A 21,298-nucleotide genomic window follows, 5' to 3' on the forward strand; every position below is an offset into this window, starting at 1 on the left:
GAGACTTATCCTGGAGACGACTTCTTCCGCCATTACCAATATTATTTTCAAGTACCCCCAACTGGCCTGCAGAGTACCCCCAGGGGTACTAGTACCCCAGGTTGGGAACCACTGATCTACACTGCAAAACAAGAGTGATTTTGCAGTGTAAAGGATTGCCTCTTACCAAATCTCTCACTTTTTGAATCTCTCATCCTATTACATTTCACCCTGTATATTGTGGCTTAACCACCATTAAAATAATGGTCCAGTCTCTCCTATATGCTATACTGTTCTATAGTCTATTAGTACCAACCAATCCGTTTTTTTTTTTTTTTTAAATATTGTGAAACTTGTTGTAATCTCTGGTTCAGCATTAGATTCTAAACACTCTTTAATAGCACCTTTTTTTAATACACAATCTTTATTTTATCTGGAAATACATAAGTTGTGAAAACCTCTGTAATGTGAAAAGTTATATAGCAGTGCAGCCTGTCTTGGTTCACTACTTGTCAAATGTACTTTACAATTTAATCAGTAGATGGCAGCAGTGTTTAAAGACTGATGTGAACAGTGACGATAAAGAATAAAAAATTGTACATATAACTTCAAGGGTGACGTGCAGCATTACAAACTTCAAAAGCACATTACCCTTCATTTAATAAGACAAAACAGCCTTTGTATGTTAATATCTTGATGGCTACTATATTTTATGCTCTTACTATAATCTGTATTTGCCGTGTTATTATTGGCTTTTCGCTACAGTCTGTTTCTGTAGTCACATAACTCATAAACATAAATGATTAAAAAAAAAGAACTTGGTATTCTCGCATCAGTCCAACCAAATACCTCCACATGCTTCTCCCTTATTTCAGTCTTCCATGCCACTCGATCTTCCACTTGCTCCTTTTATAACACTGCAGAGAACAAGGGGTACATTTACTAAGGTGGGTATTCATTGATGGACATTAATTCCAATACTTGGAAGCATCATCCAGGACTTATTTACGCGCCGCTGCAGGTACGGCTCCTTGAAAAGCCGAACCTGCGTTCGTGGAAACAGCGACTAAATTAGCGAAAAAAGATGTGGATTCGCTGTTCCATGTCTTTTCTAACTTTTGTAATATTTTCAAAAGTCAGAACAAAAAGATCATTGAATATCTCTAATGAGAATTTGATCTTTTTTTGTGCGAAACCGTCAGATCTTTCCGAGGATCGGAAAGATCTTCCATGATTGAGTACCCCCCTGTAGCTTCTAAATATAAGGTGATGTTACCCATAGCAACGAATAAGATTCTGTCCATTATTTTGTAGCTTGCAATAGAGAAATTATAGAATCTAGTTGCTATTGTAACATTAATTCTTTTCATTTATAGAGGCCTTAGTAAATTTACAGGTAAGCGGGTATTCAATTACGTGCTTGATTTTTTTTTGAACCATTGAAAAATCGTTTTTAGGTCGAATTTGCATTTAACCTATTCCATTAAAGTGCTGACTTTTCAGCTGTTGAAAAGTTTGGCGCCCTTCACATTTTTGTCGAAACTGCCGCAATTTTCAACAATTTTTTAGTCCTAATTCGACTTTTTTTTTAAAGTGTAACTGCAGCAATGAAACAGGTCTTAAAAGCATATGAGAATGGGCACATTTGAATAGGAAAGTCCATTTTTTTTGTGCTGGTCATAAAACAAAAAGGACCTTATTGAATACCTCCCTTTGTCTGGAGCAGCCTACTTGTTGACGCAGTGTAAGAGAGGTTTGTAAAAGTAAGCATGTTTATACTTTTATTCATATGTATCGCTAGGTTTAAATGATTACTACATTTATGCTTGCCATGCTTATTTTTAAGAGCAAAGCCCGGTTTTTGCCCTGCAAGTAAACTTGTGTTGTGTATTTTCTACCTGCAGATTAGAGACAATCTGTCAATCAGTCTTGACAATCAATCTTCACCACCGCCACCTATTTTGATCCCACCGCTTAGAATGTTTGCATCCTGGTTGTTTAAGGTGAGGAATGTTATACGTTCACTTTAAATTTGTCCACATACTCATCTTCAAATTGCATCAGACAGCCCCATTTGGTGCACCACATATTTTGTAATTTATAGGTCCTACATATGAGGTGATTTCAGGCCATTTGCTAAGTGATCTGGCTTAAGCCCTGTACACATGCATCATTTTTTTTCCCCCGATTTTCGATTCGTTTTTGCTTATAGAAGCAAAATGAAATCAAATCCTAAACTAAATTGAATGTGCAGCCAAGGAAATATCGAATTTGAACTAGTAAATCGAATGTGTTCAATGTACCATGAATGTATATCGAATTCGATATCTAATGCAAAAGTACAGATTTAATGCCAAATTGAATGGGAATAAAATGGAATCTAACATCGAATCAAAAGCTAATCGATCTGTGTGTATGGGCCTTTAATTTTACTAGATTAGAAAACATGTGTAGGGGCCATAGCGATAGCAATTAAGATACAGCATGCCGGATACATTTTGTTAGATCGCCAATCAGGAGAACACTGGCCCTTCACTGGCCCTGCTGAGTGAACTAGCAATGCTCAGATCATTCAGCAAAATCTCTACATGTGTAAGCCCCATTAGCTGCCCCATGACACTTTTATTAAAATATGTATCTTAACCCTTTGAGTGCCAAGTAAGTTTGTCGAAATTGGTGTGAAAATTGCCTAGCAAACAGTTTTATTCATTATAATGTGATTGGTATGAAATCCCGGCAGTCGCAATCCCGGCGGTCAAAATCCCGACCGGCGAAATCCTGATGTGGGGTGGGGTGGGGCGTGGATCGCCCCTCCCTTGCGGGCTCGCTGTGCTCACCACGCAGCAGGCCCGGTGCCTCGCTACGCTTGGCACACTAATTTATTCTCCCTCTATGGGTGTCGTGGACATAGCGGGACAAAGTGCCGGGATTCCGACCGCCGGGATTCCGACCGCCGGGATTTCAACTGCATCCCATTATAATGACCTGAGATGTTTACTTTTTATAGGAAATATAATGTTTTTTTTTACACAACATTTTTTTTTATTTGAATTCATATAAATGTGAGCGATGCTGGCATTTTAGCAGATATTTTGCATATATCTCACAGAGATGTTGGCCTAAAAGGGTTAAGCTGCAACTGTACACTCTTAAGTAATTAAGATGCAACTTTGAACGAAAAGTGACTAAAGTAATCTTCTGTAATTTTTTCTACCATAGGCATTGACTTTCTAGCTATTGTTGACATCTGTTAGCGTCTTTATTATATTTAATAATTTCTTACATTTGATAACTTTGGGGTGTATTCAATGCGGCCGTGAGGGGGGGTTTGTATGACAAGGATAGTTTATTTTCGGTAAGGAAATTCATCCTCGCTGTCCAACCCCTCTCGCCATTTGGGAGAAATCTGATCCCCTTAAACGGCGAAGTCCACTACATTTTGTGGCGAGCCCTGCCGTTTTGATGGCCTCACTCGCAGTTTCCACCTCACTGTTTTTTTCAGCGAGGTGGAAACGGCGAGTGATGGGGACGGCGTTGAATACTCTGACGGCGAGCTATTCGCACTGCTCGCCGTATAGCTCGCCGTCAGGGGTTCGCCGACAGCATTGAATACACCTCTTTGTCTTTACTGTTTATTTCCTAGGATCATCAGTGTTTGAATTTATTTATACTGTACATTGTTTTATTCCGGGTTGGTTCAATTTTTGTTTTTATACTGATTATAGAGTTCTAATATACAATTAAGTGGCATGTAATCTGAAGAAGAAAATAGTTAGATCTAAAAAGTCTGGAGATGATTCTACCATAGGAATGGTAATTTAATTTGAGATTAAGAATGGTATGTTAAAAGATAGGTATATAAGGATTAAAAGTCTAAACCTGGAAGTGACGGGTATGGTATAACTCACCGACATCTGAATTCCGATGGTTTTGCCATCTATTTTATTCTCCTTCGCCCGTGAAAGTCGGAATTCTGACTGTTGGGCTACTGACAGACAGGATTAGGGAGGGAGCCACTGTACTGCTCCCGCTCGTGCATATGTAATGAGCGGGAGCAGTGTGAATTGAATGGGCAGTATTCAATGTGAATAATCGCAATGTGCAGCGAATCCTGTTTAGGATTCGCTGCACAGTCGCCGTGTTCCAGAGGGCTGGAGCATTCGCTGCCAGCCCTCCCTGTCCTCGTATTCAATGCCGCAGGGGCTCGCTGCCCATGACGGCGAGTTTTAACGGCGCTCGGGGGGCGGCGGCAGGCAGGGAGATGGAAGCCTCCCTGCCTGCGCCGGACACTGTGGGGCAGAAGCAGGGCTCCCGGGGACACAGGCAGCAGAAGAGCTGGCAGGGGACTGGGGTAGGGAGCACAGGCGGGAGAGCTGGCAGGGGACTGGGGTAGGGAGCCGCTGCACTGCTCCCGCTCGTGCATATGTAATGAGCGGGTGCAGTGTGAAGTGAAAATATGAAAATTTATGAAAAATTTAAAATTTTATATATATTCATGTGCAGTAAGCACATGAAAAAAAAATAGCATGCCCCTTCACAGATAAAAAAAAAAAAGATTTTTTTGACACCAAATAATAATATAAAAAAACCTTTATTTTAAAAGATCACAGTTCGGTTCACCATAAAAAGATGGGAATCACATTGAAAAACCACAGTGAATTATGGCGACTATCAGACGGCGAATTGTCCGGTGATTTACTTTGTCAGTAAAAAGATTCACCTTAGAGCACGAAAATAGCACACATACGCCGTAGAACAGTGGTTCCCAACCCTGGTCCTCAAGTACCCCCAACAGTGCATGTTTTGCAGGTCTCCACACAGAATCACAGGTGAGATAATTAGCTCCACCTGTGGATCATTTTAAATGTGCCTGAATAATGAGTGCACCTGATGGGTGACCTGGAAAACATGCACTGTTGGGGGTACTTGAGGACCAGGGTTGGGAACCACTGCCGTAGAACATGGCGAATCAGCCTCATTGAATACTGCCCAATAAATGAATATGTAATGAGCGGCTCTCGGCCCCCTGCTGGCTGTTATGTGTTATAAAAATATATATATAATATATATATATATATATATATATATATATATATATATATATAGCCAGGAGGCTCCGCACTCACATCCAAATGTCAGGACCAAACACGGGGTGCACAGCAAAGGTCATCCAATCCAGATGGCCAATTATATTTCCAAGTGCTTAATGAAAAGCGAGGGCACTCACCATAGCAGCAAAAGTCAGCAAGTTTTAATGGTCATACATACTGGTCGACGTTTCGACCCACATGGGGCCTTTGTCAAGACACACAGGGTAAATCCAAAGGTACACCAGAGAAGGCAAAGTAACTTAGGTTACTTTGCCTTCTCTGGTGTACCTTTGGATTTACCCTGTGTGTCTTGACAAAGGCCCCATGTGGGTCGAAACGTCGACCAGTATGTATGACCATTAAAACTTGCTGACTTTTGCTGCTATGGTGAGTGCCCTCGCTTTTCATTAAGCACTTGGAAATATATATATATATATATATATATATATATATACACAATCTAAAATTAAATATATATTCATGTGTACATGAATAAAAATAGCATGCCCCTTCACCAAATTTAAAAAAAAAACTATACTTTAAAAGATAACATTCCAGATCACCTTGAAAAGATGGCGATTGCTACACGTGACAAACGGCGAAAACCATTCATAGGAAAGCAATTTGCCATCCTAACGAATACACTCACGGCGAATCACAGTGAAAAACCCATTGGAAAACATCAGTGAATTGCGGCGACTGATAGACGGCGATTTGGCCGTCGTTCACTATTCGCTGTCGGTGAATTTTGAGTGTTGAATAGGGCGAATTACTTTTCCAGTCAAAAAATTCGCCAGGGAGCACGAAAATAGGACACATTCCCCGTGAAAAGCGGCGAATCAGCGTCATTGAATAATAGTGACTTCTGCAACCCGGAAACAGTGCTGGAACTGCTGCAAATGTCAGTAGCAGGTACAGGAAGTACAATAGAATATACAATAGCAAATGTTGTAGTTTTGACTTTCAGTGGTCATGTCTAATTTTAGGTTGGTAAAATCATGCAGTCAGCTCATTGTTTCTGATGTTAATAAAGTTTCTAATTCGTGCCATGTCTTTTGGTTTAATACTTAATTTTTATATGTTTCGTGTGGTAATACGCTTGTTTTCTAAATAGGCCACTACCCTGCCGAATGAATTCAAGGAGGGCAAGCTGCAGGCCTACAAGCTCATATGTGGGATGATGACAAGACGTCAAGATGTCCTACCTAACTCCGATGTCTTGGTGCAGTTTTATCTAGTTCTGCACAATGGCCTCGTTCACGAAGATCAAGTAAGTTTACCACTTGTTTGTAGAACCTTGCATTCCACATACTACTGTATGCATCAGATTTCCCAGCTGTCAGTGCTGTGGGACTGTTTCTTCCAGTAACACTTCCATAGAAGTCTATGACAAGCAAATACTAGTGATGCAATAAATAAAAATAGTATCTTTAGCTCTCCATTCACAGGTAAACGGGATCACACACAAAAACAAGGCAGCTATTTTCTTTTTCATCATTCTCCAGCATATCAATAAGCTAAAATAATAATAATAATAATAATGTTCCCATTGGTTAAACCCCTTAGCATAGGGGTTGAAAGAGTGTTCTCTTGCCAGAACACAATAACCTTTACAAAATTTCGATTCTATTCATTGAAGTACCACAGTGTCAAACTTGTTGTTTTTTTACCTTCTCCTCTCTAGTGACAGTAATGCCATAAAGTACCCCTTTATCCATAAAAGAGGTCAATGTAACCTGATTATGTGATTTCTCGGATTCGGAATCCAAGGGACAGGAAGAAGTCTCAGCTCCCACGCATAATGGCTCTTCCTGCTGAACACGGAGTAGGGTTTTGCTTGAGTTTCCGTGTTCATTGCTAAGTTTTGAAAGCTGTGTCACTCATTTTCTGTGCCAGGGGATTTTATTTTGTCCTGTGTATATAAGGGATATACACAGCCCAGTTTCTATCAGTAGCTCTGCTGAATGGGGGCCAAGGAGTTAAGCACTGCAACCTTTTTTAATTTTGCTTCCAAAAAGTTGATTTTCAAATAGCTCTGAATGTATGAGGCATTTATTCTACTTAAAATATGTTAATGGAAGGTTTTCCGAGATTCTCTTATCTTAATACTGATATCACTAGGATGATTTACTGCTTTAACAGTATTATCTATTTCTTAGCTCCATATTAATTATTAGGCAACAATTATTCACTACTGAGCCTTTACCCTCTCTCCAACATCAATATCCGTAATTATTTATGCAGTAACCACAGAAGGGGGAAGATTCAATCAGCCTCGGGACTGCACGGCTGCAGCTCTGGGTGGGCTTTGTTAGGCGTGATTTACTGAGCCGCAGAGGGCTAGTTCTCCAGTTACTGGCAGCTCCTGCTAACCAGCTTGGGCTGATACACTCTATAAGGCTGTGCTGGAACTGTCTCAACAGTTATTCATGTCTAGACAACCTCATCTAGGGGCAATGCAAGGTACTTGTTCAGATCCACCCTCTGTAGAACCGTCATGAGTTTCTGTGTTATCTCGCTATGTTCTGGAATTAATACAGATTTCATTCTCCTTGCTGCAGATTCTATACCCAAACGTAATATGTACCCAGAGGTATCAGTTGCCTGCACCTGAATTGCAGGTGTATAACACTGATTGTGAAGCTGCTTCTTTGTGGAAAGATGCGTAGACACAAGAGTCTGACTTTGAAGAGTCCTCACTACAGATGGACAATCAAAACCGCTCTGCCAATATGGAGGCTTTAATTGTGGCGGTTAATTCCTGCCTAGTTTATATCAAGGATAGTGAAAGGTTTCACAAACAGGGTACCCCTCTCTCTTTAAGCACAAGAAAAATATGTTAATTACCTTTACTTCTCTTGCATAACAGGAGGTTTTATTAATGAAATCCTGGAATCCGCTGCATCGCAAATTTCAGGCTTCCAGATGTATACTTACCTTTCATCTTCATCCTCCTGCTAACAGACTACGCCCCCAGTAGGCAACTACTATTCTTCTACCAAATGCAGCCTTGACTGATAGAAAACTTGATGCTTTATTAAAATCTATCTTTACTAATACAGGTATGTGTTCAAGATTAGCCCAGTCTGCAGCTTGTGTAAACAGCTGGGGGGTCGGGGGAGAAGGTAAGTATACTCGGGATTCTCTTCAGCAGAATTACGCTCTTAGACTTCTGATTGCCGGCATCCCATCCTCCGGTCACACATTTGCTCTGGCTTTGCAGTTGGATCTAGAATCTAAAAAGCCCTTGGAGTTTTTTTTCTGAGCCTTTTTATGGGTATAGTCCACTTTGTTCCATAGTAGAAGAAGTTAATTGCAGCGGCGGCAGCAGCATGTAAGACAGCATTTCTGCCCTCATCCGCTCTGAAGCATAAACCTTTTTACTTTTGGTGCTCTTATCTGCAAGGGAGATAAAGACCTAGAGCATGTCAAGTCGGATCTGGCTGCCATACTCTCAAGCCCAGTGAAAAAAACACGATATACTTCCCTTCTCCAGGAGGGTTTCTGGGTGGGACCCAGTCTTGTGTTCAGCGAACAGTGGCTTCTTTCCTCATAAGAGGTTTAGGTTCAAAACATTGTTACCAGAGGATACACCCTCGACCTTGGCGGTCTTCCTCGTCGTCTGTGTTTTGCCACTGGCCTTCCCTCAGATCCTACCAAGGAGTAGTTCTAATGGGATCTGTTAATTCTCTTCCGGTTTTAGAAGTCATCATTTCTGTACTTCCTCATTTTAGAGGAAAAAGGTTCTACTCCAACCTGCTCCTTGTACCAAAGCCAGAAGGGCCTTTACACCCCATTTTGAATCTCAAAACCACCTCAGAGTTCCCAAATTCAGAATAGAACCCCTCAGATCAATTGTCCAATTCTTGGAATTTCAAGACTTATTTGCATCCATGGATAACATTTGGCAGTTATACCAGTCCCATGTGCGGAACTAAATGTCTGTCTTATCTCACAATGGCTCTTCTGCATTTAAATATATTTATGTCTGTAATGGCTGCTGCCCTCCGTCAACAGGATACGGTCGATTGGTCGACAGTCATTAGGTCGATATACTGGAGGGTCAACAGGATTATAGGTTGACAGGGGTCTAGGTCGACATGGGACTAGGTCGACAGTCAAAAGGTCGACATGGGTTTTTTGACAGTTTTTTGAGCTGGCATTTGCTGACAAGCAGTATTTCACACCCTACCATCAACTAGGGCGTGGTGGGAGAATAAAATAGTGTGCCGAGGGTAGTGAGGCACCGTGCCCGAAGCATTGCACTTAAAACTGTGTCCATGTCGACTGTGTCAACATTTGGGTCAACCTAACGCATGTGTCGCCCTAGACACCTGTCGACCATGTTCCCTGTCGATCTAAACCCATGTGACCCAATGATCCCATTCCCCGTCAACAGGGTATCAAAGTACTTCCCTACCTGGACAACTTTTTACTCATGTCTCAAACACTGTCCATTCTAGAGGATCAACTTCAGCGTATCAATCAGCCTGTTTCAATCTCATGGTTGATTTTGAACTTTCGGAAGTTGTCCTCAGATCATCTCGTTCAGGATTCTTTCTATTGCAAGGATCTCCCAGGTCTAACCTTTGTCAGGGTGGCTTTTGAGACCTCAATACTAAAAGCAAGAAGTTTCTCCTTCATCCTTGGGGACACTGAAGTCTACGCTGGGGAATAGAGTGGTGTATCGGAGGAGTCGGCACTTTAAGAAACTTGAACTGTGGTATGGCTCCTCCCCCTCTATTCCCCCCTCAGACCTCAGTCTTAGTTTAGTGCCCGGAGGAGTCGGATCCCTGGGCAAGGGGCTCCGTTTGGGGCCTTTTGTTTTTGCTTGTTTTTTTTTTTTGGAGACAGGCAGCCAGCGCGTGCCGGCTGCCTGCGACGTGGGATAGCTCTCCGGGGAGTCAGAGCGGCACCGCTTGCGGCGCACGCGGCTGACTCCGGTCACAGACGCATCAGCGTCTGGGTCCCGCCACAGCTGCCTGCGGCGTGTGTTACGGGGCCGCGACCTAGTCGCCCGCCGGAGAGAGCAGGGCGTGCGAGCGCATAGCGCTGGGTGACGGCTGGACCAGGGTTAATTCGCTGGTCCAGCAGGGAGCAGACAGCCAATCAGTGCCGCTGTATACAGCGCGCGCTTTGATGAGGACGGAAGGGGCGGACCAGTGAGTGGTCGCGTCCTAGCTGCAGTCCTCTGTGTCAGACGCCGGTGCCTGCCACGCTGCTCCCTTGTCGGCTGTGCCTCTACAGTTCTCTGGAACAGGACAGCAGGACGCTTTCTCCCCCTCTTCAGCCTGGATATTATTGAATACTGCGCTGGGTGAGTGGAGGGGATTTTCTCTTGTGAGACTTCCCCGCTGGAGAGTTTATCTGGTGGGCCTAATTCGGGGAAGGTGCGCTCCTCTCCCCCTATTAGTGTGGTGCTTTTGCTCTTGGTGTGGGGTCCTTGTGGGGGCTCTCTTTGTCTGGCTTATTTCACCTCCTTCCACCTGTGTGTGTGTAAGGGGCGTGTGTGTGTGCAGCATGACATCCAAGTCTCAGTCAAAAGCTTCCCCAAAGCTGTTTGTATGCACTAAGTGTGAGCAACAGTTTACGCAGCATGTGAAGGGTGTATCCTTGTGTAAGGATTGCTTCAAAGGGGATGCTGGGCAGAGTCAGGTCCCTGTTCTGAACACTGAGGGAGTTACCAGTGTGTTAGCCACTCTGGCATCAGAGATGGCCGCATCTCGCAGGGACAGGGAGTCATTGCAGGTGCAACTGGCTTCCATGTCTGCTGCGGAGCCCGCCTGGGCCAGAGAACTGATTACATCAGTGAAGGCGTTGGCCCAAGCCGCTGCGGTGCCTGCAGGGGCCGCAAGTGCTCCACCTCCCCCGAGGAAAAGAGGTGTCCCTTTATTGTTACAGGGTGATACTTCAGAGGAGGAACCGGGGGACCCCTTGGAAGGGGATATGTTTCAGGATCCTATTGATCCTGTGGAGGACGTTCCTCAGGAAGAGGCCCAGGGTATAGAGGCCCTCATTCAGGCTATCAAATCTACCCTCAATGTTAACGAGCAGGAGCCGCCGACGCAGGTCTCTATTTTTGGGAGGTCTGCTAAGGCAGTGGTCACCTTCCCAGAATCTATGGAGTTGGAGAAACCGCTTCTGGATATTTGGAGATCTCCAGAGAAAAAGGTTCAGTTATCTAAGCGGTTTAAGACCTCTAACCCATTTGCTCCGGAGGCTAGGGCAAAATGGGAGACCCCGCCGTTGGCAGACGCGTCAGTGTCAAAGCTTTCCAAGAAAGCGGCACTTCCCATTCCTGGGGCAGTGGCCCTCAAGGAGGCGCCAGATAGGCGTCTGGAGGCGGGGCTTAAACAGATTTTTTCAACCGCAGGTGTGTCACTTCGGCCCATTCTTGTGATCTCCTGGGTCAGTAGGGCCATGGAGAAATGGGCGGAGGATTTGTCAAAGGGTCTGAATGATCAGGGTTCTTCTGAGGAGTTCATTCAGTTAGCAGAACAGATGCGGGAATCTGCAATGTATATTGGAGAGGCTGCAAGGGATTCTGCGGCTCTGGTGGCAAGGATTTCGGCTCAGTCCATTACGGCCAGGAGGTCTTTGTGGCTTAAGTCCTGGCAAGCGGAGGCGGACATTAAAAGGGCGGTAGAGGCTCTTCCGTTTACGGGAGAGGTCCTGTTTGGCCCGGAGTTAGACAAGTTGATTTCCCTGGCCACAGGAGGCAAATCAACTTTCCTGCCTTCCGCGACTCCTCCTCCCAAAAAGCCTTATCAAGGGCCGGCCTTTCGCTCCTTTCGGGGGGCACCTAAGTTCAGAGGTAAGTCCAGAGGATCCTTTACCGCTTCTCGTGGCAGAGGCAGAGGGTTTGGTGGAGCAACCACTTCCTCAGGACCAGCTGCTCGGCGCGCAGACGTCAAGCAAACCGAAAAGCCCGCAGCATGACTCCCGGCCCTCCTACCTGGGGGATCCCAGAGTAGGGGCTCGCCTGTTGGACTTCCGGCAGGCATGGGAGGGGTCTTGCAAGGACAAGTGGGTTCTGTCCGTCATTGCGCAAGGGTACAGACTGGAGTTTTCCAGTACTCCCCCTCACCAGTTTTTTACAATAGGTTTGCCTCACGTGGAGTTGAACCGTCAGTTGCTTCTTCAAGCAGTACAGAAACTGTTGACCGCAGGAGTTATAATGCCGGTTCCTGCCGAACAACGCACAGAGGGTTTTTATTCTCCCCTGTTCCTGGTCCCGAAACCGGACGGTTCGGTTCGACCAATATTGAATTTAAAAGCTTTAAACGTATATATCACGTACCACAGATTCAAGATGGAGTCTCTTCGTTCTGTGGTTGCAGGGCTGGAGCCGGGGGAATTTTTAGCATCTTTGGATGTCAAAGATGCTTATTTGCATATTCCCATTTACGTCCCGCATCAGAAGTTTCTTCGTTTCGCGATAAGGGATCTCCATTTTCAGTTTCGGGCTCTGCCATTTGGCCTTTCATCGGCCCCACGTCTGTTTACCAAGGTAATGGCAGTGATGGTAGAGTTGCTTCATTCTCTGGGAGTAAAAATCGTTCCTTATTTGGACGATTTATTGATCAAGGCCGAATCCAGGGATCAGTTGACGCAGGCTATTCAGGTAACCTGCCAGACGTTACTGAACCATGGCTGGATTCTCAACTACCAGAAATCTCAGCTGAATCCTTCAAGAAGGATTGTATTCCTGGGGTTGATTTTGGACACGGAGGTTCAAAAAGTTTTTCTGCCTCGGGAAAAGATGTTGTCCCTGCAGGAGTTGGTTCGGCAGGTGCTTCGACCTCGGAGAGTGTCGGTGCACTTATGTATCCGACTGCTGGGCAAGATGGTAGCCTCGTTCGAGGCTCTGCAGTTCGGGCGTTTCCATTCAAGGACCTTTCAATTGGACCTGCTCAGGAAGTGGTCGGGCTCCCACTTGCACATGTACAAGATGGTGGTGTTATCGCCCTGCAGCCGTCTCTCTCTCCAGTGGTGGCTACTGTCGGCCAATTTGTTGGTGGGCCGACGGTTCGGAATCTGGGATTGGACTATAGTCACGACCGATGCCAGCCTCCGAGGCTGGGGAGCTGTTGTGTTGGGACAGCACTTCCAGGGTCGTTGGTCGTCTCAGGAGGCGAAGCTGTCTATAAACATCTTGGAGCTTCGCGCGATTCGTCTGGCCTTGTCCTATGCGGACGGGATCCTCCGGGGGAAGGCGATTCGCATTCAGTCGGACAATGCCACGGCTGTGGCTTATGTGAACCGGCAGGGCGGAACGCGCAGTCGCGGAGCCATGCAGGAGGTACGTCCAATTCTGCAATGGGCAGAGCGGCATGCTCTGGCTTTGTCAGCGGTCTTCATTCCCGGGGTGGACAACTGGGAGGCGGACTATCTGAGTCGCCAGGATGTTCACCCTGGGGAGTGGGCCTTACATCCGGAGGTATTTGCCCAGATCGCCCACCGATGGGGGATGCCTCAGGTGGACATGATGGCTTCCAGGAGCAATCGGAAGGTGCGGCTGTATTGTTCCAGGTCTCGGGATCCAGAGGCGGTAGCGACGGACGCGCTGACCGCGAGTTGGAACTACTCCCTAATTTATCTGTTCCCTCCGTTGCCCTTGATTCAGTTGGTACTCAGAAGAATCAAGCGGGAGAGGTCCACGGTCATCCTGGTGGCACCGAATTGGCCTCGTCGTCCTTGGTATGCCGACCTTCAGGGGCTCCTGATAGATCATCCTTGGCAGCTACCTCTAAGGGACGATCTTCTACAGCAGGGGCCGTTTGCCTACCAAGGCTTACGGCAACTTCGTTTGACGGCATGGCCGTTGAGGCCACACTGTTGAGCAGAAGAGGAATTCCTAAATCAGTGATTCCCACTATGATAAGGGCCAGGAAGGAGGTGACTTCACGGCATTATTATAGTATTTGGAAGGCCTATGTAGCGTGGTGCGAGTGCCGTAACTTGCCCACGGCTGTGTTTTCTTTGTCTCGGTTGTTGCAGTTTCTGCAAGCTGGATTTAAGGCGGGTTTGCGCCTAGGGTCCCTTAAGGTACAAGTGTCTGCATTGTCAGTTTTCTTTCATCGGCGTCTTGCCGTTATTCCTGAAGTGCAGACGTTTCTGAGCGGGGTTCTCCGCCTTCAGCCCCCAGTGCGGGCTCCGGAGGAACCTTGGGATCTTTCCTTAGTTTTGGATTATCTTAAGTCAAGTGTTTTTGAACCTTTAGACTCTATTGATTTGCGGTTGTTAACTTGGAAAACGGTGTTACTGCTCGCGTTAGCATCGGCACGCCGGGTGTCCGATCTTAGCGCTCTTTCATGCCGGTCTCCCTACCTGGTGTTTCATCCGGACAGGGCTGAGCTTCGGACCAGGTTGGATTATTTGCCTAAGGTGGTTTCATCTTATCACCTGAATCAGCCAATCGTGGTTCCAGCTCTTACGGGAGATTCCGCCTCGCTGAACGTGGTCCGAGCCTTGCAGGTGTATGTGAATAGGACCAAGGATCTCAGAAGGTCGGATTCACTTTTTGTCCTTTATTCTTCGGCAAAGCGGGGTTGGCCAGCGTCTAAACAGACTCTGGCTAGGTGGATCTGTCTCACCATTAAGCAAGCTTACCTTCATGCTTCACAGTCACCGCCAGTCAGGATCTCGGCCCATTCCACCCGTTCGGTGGGGCCGTCCTGGGCCGCTGCCAGGGGAGTTTCCCTGACACAGTTATGTAGGGCGGCCACTTGGTCGGGCCCTAATACTTTCGTTAAGTTTTATAGGTTTGACACCTTTGCGGCCTCTGCCTCCAGTTTCGGCCGTGCGGTGCTTCAGGATGCCCAGTGCCTTCCCACCCGTGGGGATGGCTTTGGGACGTCCCCAGCGTAGACTTCAGTGTCCCCAAGGATGAAGGAGAAAATAGGAATTTGGTACTCACCGTTAATTCCCTTTCTCCGAATCCGTAGGGGACACTGAACACCCTCCCGGCACTGTTCAGGCCTAAAGGGGGGATTTATTTTTAGCGCATGCAGTTATGTTTGGTTATGCATGCGTCTGGGTGTTGGTGACAGCCTGCTGAGTAGTATGGTTGTTCGTTTTGTTTTGTTAATATCTTTCTCTCTCTCTATTGGGGATTCCCTGGTCTCTTTTCTCCTCTCGGGCACGGTCAACTAAGACTGAGGTCTGAGGGGGGAATAGAGGGGGAGGAGCCATACCACAGTTCAAGTTTCTTAAAGTGCCGACTCCTCCGATACACCACTCTATTCCCCAGCGTAGACTTCAGTGTCCCCTACGGATTCGGAGAAAGGGAATTAACGGTGAGTACCAAATTCCTATTTTCTCTGATGCTGTGGTAAGCACTATGCTCCATGCCCAGGAACCATCCTTAGCTAGGATTTACCACTGGGTGTGGATAGCCAATTTCTTTTTTTTGCAAACAACAGGAGTTTTCGTGGTCTGCTTATTCAGACTTCTTTCTTTCAGGGGTGACTAGACTTGGGTCTACATCCAAATTACTTAAAAGTTCAAGTGTCAGACCTTTAGGCTTTCTTTCAGAAAAAAAATAGTGTCTGTTCCTGCCATTCGGTACACATACAGGAGGTTATTCTTATTCATTGTGCAGGCGTGTTCTACGCATGTGCAGACGTAGGGTGGAAGTGACTTGAAGGTCACTTTTATATGCGTGTACCTTACACAACTTTCGATGGTCAACGACCATCGAAAGATGTGGGAGGTTACCCGCGGTATATGAATGGATGTTTATGATAAACATCCATTTGCAGCCTGTGCGGGCGAACCCGCGCTGCGAAGGGGGGGCGGGATGGTGGACATTCGGTGGGTGGCGTTGGGTGTATTTGCAACGCTGCAAATTCGCAGCCTTGCGAATCAACCAGAATAACCCCCACAGTCCCCCTTCATGTTCCCTGTTGTGCCATAGTTATTTGTTCTCGTTCTTTTCGCTCTACTGGAACCTCATTTTCTTTTGAGCCAATGAAATCTGTGTCTTTTGCATCTGCTTCCTTTTTCTATCCTTTCCTTACACTCCCTATGCCAGCAGAATTTAGAATTTAACCATATGGTGTGTAACTTGCGAGGGTAACGTACAACACTGGAGTATTTAATATATTAATTCTAAGTGGCTATAACATTTGCATAGCTGTTGAGTAGTTAAATAAATGGATTCCCATTGCTGAGGTAGTTTATTTTATTTATTAACAGTTTCTTATATAGCGCAGCAGATTCCATTGCGCTTTACAATAGGAGACAGTGATACAACAAACTGGGTATTTACAGACAGTCAAATGTATGAGGGACCTGCTTGCAAGCTTACAATCTATAGGGAAATAGGCATTGATACATAAGGATAGATATTCTTTATTGCATTAATTCCACCAGAATGCAAAGGTTCCTGGTGCTTGGGAAGGCATTCCACAGAGTGGGTGTAGCTCGAAGAAAGTCCTGCAATCGGGAGTGGGAGCAAAAAATTAGTGTGGATGAGAGACGTAGATCTTGTGACGAGCGTAGAGGTCGGGTTGGAAGATATTTTGAGATAAGAGAAGAGATGTATGTTGCTGTAGTTTAGTTAATGGCTTTGTGTGTAAGTAAATAATTTTGTATTGAATATGGTTGGAGGTCAGACTCCCATAAAAGTTGAGTCAAGTCTTCATTTACATTGCTTTTTCTTTTTATTAAAATAGCAAAAAAATAACTTAATGTTTTTCTTTGTCTGGAACCAAACCAAAAAATACTTTGTGGTTTTTACTTTGGCATTAATCCAGATTTCCGAAACCACAAAAAGATGTATTCTACACGTCTTCATAATGAATTTATATACAGATGTAGTTGCGCTACACACTAGATTCAGGTGATGCAAAGTAAAATAACATTTATTAATCAATAACAATCTTTAAAAAGGCTGAGCTAAATAGCTAAAAAAAAAACCTGTTTAAAATAATGTATATATACTTATACGAAGAGAAATTACTGCAGAAATTTGTGCACATTTGTGTTAGGTTTCCAAAGTCACCTCAACTCCAGGTGTGTCAAATATGTCTTATGTCCTGATATTAGGTTAGTGTAGTATCTCTCTACTGTACTTCCTCCAATCAGGGTGGTGAGGGTGGCATTCCTCTACAAGAATGGATTATCTGAAGTAAGGAGATGCTGGATACTTGGTAGGCAAATTAGAGAGGTGGCGTTCCTCCACAGTAGACAGTGGAGCCTATATGCGGATCCTGCAATCTGGGACTACACAGTTGGATCTTGTTGTCACTCCAATTATGGCATGGCACCTGGAGACACACTCTAGGAAGGATAGGTGATAGCAGCAATTCTGGTGTACCAATTCCAATGCGTTTCGCTGCGCCTGCAGCTTTTTGAAGGTGGTTTGTTGGGTACACAGTGTGGGTATAAATACCCTCAGTGATTAAATATGCACACCTGATGTTTCCTAATTAACTTAGGACATTAATAAATTGCAATTATAAACATATGCATATGAATAGGAGACAGACTTCAATACAGAGCTATATTTAAAGTTAAAAAACGAAGCTTAGAAATACAGGTTGAGTATCCCGTATCCAAAATGCTCGGGACCAGGAGAATTTTGGATAACGGATTATTCCGTATTTCGGAATATTTTAATATTTCAATGATGTATTTTGAAGTATCTTGCATTTATGCTGTATAAACACATAATATACACACAAATATATTTTATTACCACATAAAATACACACAAATATGTTTTATTTGTTCAAAAAACAAGGTTTCAAAACGTGAAACAAAATGTGTGTACTATCTCAGCACTGAATTTGAATGCCAAGCAATCATTGTCTTGCACATATATAGTGCCAGTTACATATCATGTCCTCAGTGAGTTTTTAGCAAAAAAAAAAATTTTTTTCACTTTCTGGAATGTCCGTATTTCGGAATAATTCGGATAACGGATATTCGGATACGGGATACTCGACCTGTAGTAAAAATAACACTTAATGTTTAATATTTAAATTAGAATGATGATCGGCGTTCCCGGACTTCCGGTTACGCACTTCCGGTTGATTGGAACGCTGGTGATCCGCATATTTGCGGAGAGCATAAACATTAATTCTTATAGTGCGGAAGATTTTATTAGGCTGTATGTAAAGGAGGGTTGTTGTTATTGCGCATACATCGCGCTATATTTCCCCCGTCAGGCCCACGTCAGAATCGGAGCCTGCTTATTACTTCCGGGTATGGCGCCCGGAGTCCGGCTTATGCTTTTGGGTATAGTACTTACGGATCATAGAGCCGGTAATTGGATTTTATTTTCATGCATTCCATTCATCAGGAAGTCTCCCTTAAAACAGAGAGCACTTTGTTTTGGAACGCTCATGCGTTCCAAATATAACGAATATTCTGTTAACGCATGAGCGTTCCAAAACATATTGCTCTCTGTTTTAAGGGAGACTTTCTGATGAATGGAGCACCGTACCCGGAAGTAATAAGCAGGCTCCGATTGTGACTTGAGCCTGACGGGGGGAATATAGCGCGATGTATGTGCAATAACAACAACCCTCCTTTACATGCGTCTATCTTTTGCCTATCATTTGGTCGCCAAATGTTTGTTAAAGCCTTTTCACTCTATGGCAGAAAAAGGTGATCTGACACTTGATTATAACTTGTTGCTTTTTTTCACAATGTAGATGGGTGTGAGCGATCACTCAGTCACTGATGAAGCTACGTGGGAGAAATCCATAGACTAGGACAGTGGTTCCCAAACTGTGCGCCGTGGCTCCCTGGGGTGCCTCGGGACACATGCAGGGGTGCCCTGGGTTGGTTGTCCAGGACCAACTCAAATTATTAATGGTTAATTATTTATAAGCAAAACCAGTGCTGGTGGCTGCCAATCATAAAATGTGTACAAATAGAAGCAATTCCTGCCCTTTTCCACATAACTGACCCTAAGAATCGCATATAAATCCAATCTAATTAAAATAAATTTGGCCTAGGGGTGCCGCGAAAAAAAATTCTTATACTCTAGGGTGCCGTGATTAAAAAAAGATTAGGAACCCCTGGACTAGGAGATAATTTGGTGCTCTTTACCTGGGGGGTAGCATGGGAACACAGATATACAGTATGTTCCTAGAAGGAACCCAGGTGCCAGAACTGTGAGGTAGCAATGCTAATCACTATGCTGCCAATATTATTGTGTTAGGTAAGGGTTGTACAACAATGCGCGCCAAAGTCTTCCTAAGAAATTTAATAATTATCATAGCTTAAAGAGGTCTTTATTGTATTGTTATAGTATTACTCTCCAGCTGCGACATGTTGGGTATTTATTGGGTATTTATCTGCAGTAGCTGAGCAGGAGTTTTAAAACAAAACTAGTGTTTAATTATACGAATTAACAAACATTTACCTGAATATGTCTAAATGTGAAAATTGACTGATAGTATAGTATAGTTTACCCACATAAACTTTGAAGTCTGTAATAATAAAAAGCTTCACACCATATAAAATTCAAGTATTGGTATTTAACAACCTCTATTTATTCTATTGTTATTTTACATGAAGTAGCTATAGAAATCACACTATGGAGAGTAGGCAGACTTGCAGACCAAGTGGGCAGGTTCCTACTGGACATCCGTCCAGTAGGAACCAGATGAAGGAGTGAGACAGGTGTGTAAATATCCATGAATAAATATGATGCTCCCATGGCATAAATTGTTTGATGTCTGGCTTTGTAATATGATTACCACAAGATGGCGCTGTTGGCTGGGTTTTCATATTAAAGTATACATTACCAGGCTTGTACAGCAAAGGACCCAGGCAAATATATTTTTCCTTTTGAAAATGCAGGCTTTTTTTTTCCCAGTTATTTTCTTTGGGGTGGGGGTGCTTTTATCACATGTTTAGAACAATCCTTAATCATAAAAAAATAAAATTAAAATTAACTTTTCTTAACCATGAAGACCGGATCAACTAAAATTCTGAGAACTAATTGCAAAAGAGTGTTGTATGCAAAAAATATTGTTTTAAAAAAAGGATGATTAAAGATTATTTGGTACTTATGTATTATCTGGGCTCCCATGTTAAATGCACCCCATTTTTTCATACCCCTACTATCCAACTACGCATGGAGTTGATTTTATATAGTGTGGCGAGCGCAGCGCGCCACCATGCCCGAAGCGTGGCGAGCGGGCCCGGTCTCATAAGAAAAACGGGAGCCCAAATATTACATAAGTACCGATTATTTTAACACATTGTGTAATAAACATATTTTTAGTGTATACTGTTAAGTACATACAGCCAAAGTTCTATTTTTCTTAGTAGAATTTAGATATTACCAACATGTTACATGTTACAGTATATTGAAAGTTAGAATAATAGCTTTGTTATTGCCAATGTTTCTTAAGAAATCTACATGCTCTTTCTCTTATATTATGCGTACTTATGGTTCTGATATTTGGGAGGGTAAACATTCACAAACCAAACACTTCTATGATTACTGTTCCTGATGGTGTTTCTCTGCTTGTAGTGCACAGTACCGAAGTAGTTGGTTTTGTCTGCTCATATCATTTCCTGAAGTATGGTGCATATGGTCTTATGTATAAGAGCATCCGTGCTTAGCCTTTTTCTAGTGAGTTATGTTATTTACCATTTTTACAGCAGATTTCTTTTTATCCAACCATGAGATTGAAAGAGGCTGATCGATACTCCTAAAGCTAGCAAGTACTTGACACCCCTACTGTCTTTTTCTTAAATTTGATTTTCACCATAGTGCAGGACTGCACATGTTTATTTTAGGCAAGTGGTGCAGCATAGGGTAACGATCTTAATGTTATGTCATACATCCTGCTCTTTTTGATACTGGAAAAGGGGTATTGTAATGTGATTCTGCCAATAATTGCTGAACTCTTCAATGTTCTATATTGGACTATGATATATCAAGTTATATTTCTACTTTCTGCAATATAATTAAAGTTAATCACCACTATATCAGTGAGGATTTGGTAATACCTAGGTTCCAGCTATTTACAATAGAAATTCTGAGCAATTTACTACCTGCTTTGGTGCAGGAGTTCCAAAGCTCAGTCCAGATTGCGTAAGAACAGGTGACCTAATTAGTACCTCAGCCAGTTTCATATATCGGCCAGTGTGTGCAAGGGGTATATCTGTAAACGGCGTCGTTTGCAGATGTATCGCATCGGCTCTGCAACACAGACGATGCTTGATATACCTAGTGCTGTATGTACAGGCGATCCGCC

At 43.9% G+C, this 21,298-nt stretch overlaps 1 protein-coding gene across 3 annotated transcripts in view; it reads left to right on the forward strand.

The window, feature by feature from the left end:
• The window catches only part of RALGAPA2 (Ral GTPase activating protein catalytic subunit alpha 2), a 323,658-nt gene that overhangs the window by 130,366 nt on the left and 171,994 nt on the right, over positions 1–21,298 (forward strand). For all 3 annotated transcript variants that reach the window (XM_083175921.1, XM_083175922.1, XM_083175923.1), the window contains 2 exons: positions 1,884–1,982; positions 6,184–6,339. In XM_083175921.1, coding sequence (XP_083032047.1) covers positions 1,884–1,982; positions 6,184–6,339 — 255 coding nt within the window. The remainder of the gene's footprint in view (positions 1–1,883; positions 1,983–6,183; positions 6,340–21,298) is intronic.

This window comes from Crinia signifera, chromosome 3, assembly GCF_055691185.1.
Source record: "Crinia signifera chromosome 3, ASM5569118v1, whole genome shotgun sequence".
In the NCBI taxonomy this organism is placed as follows: Eukaryota; Metazoa; Chordata; class Amphibia; order Anura; family Myobatrachidae; genus Crinia; species Crinia signifera.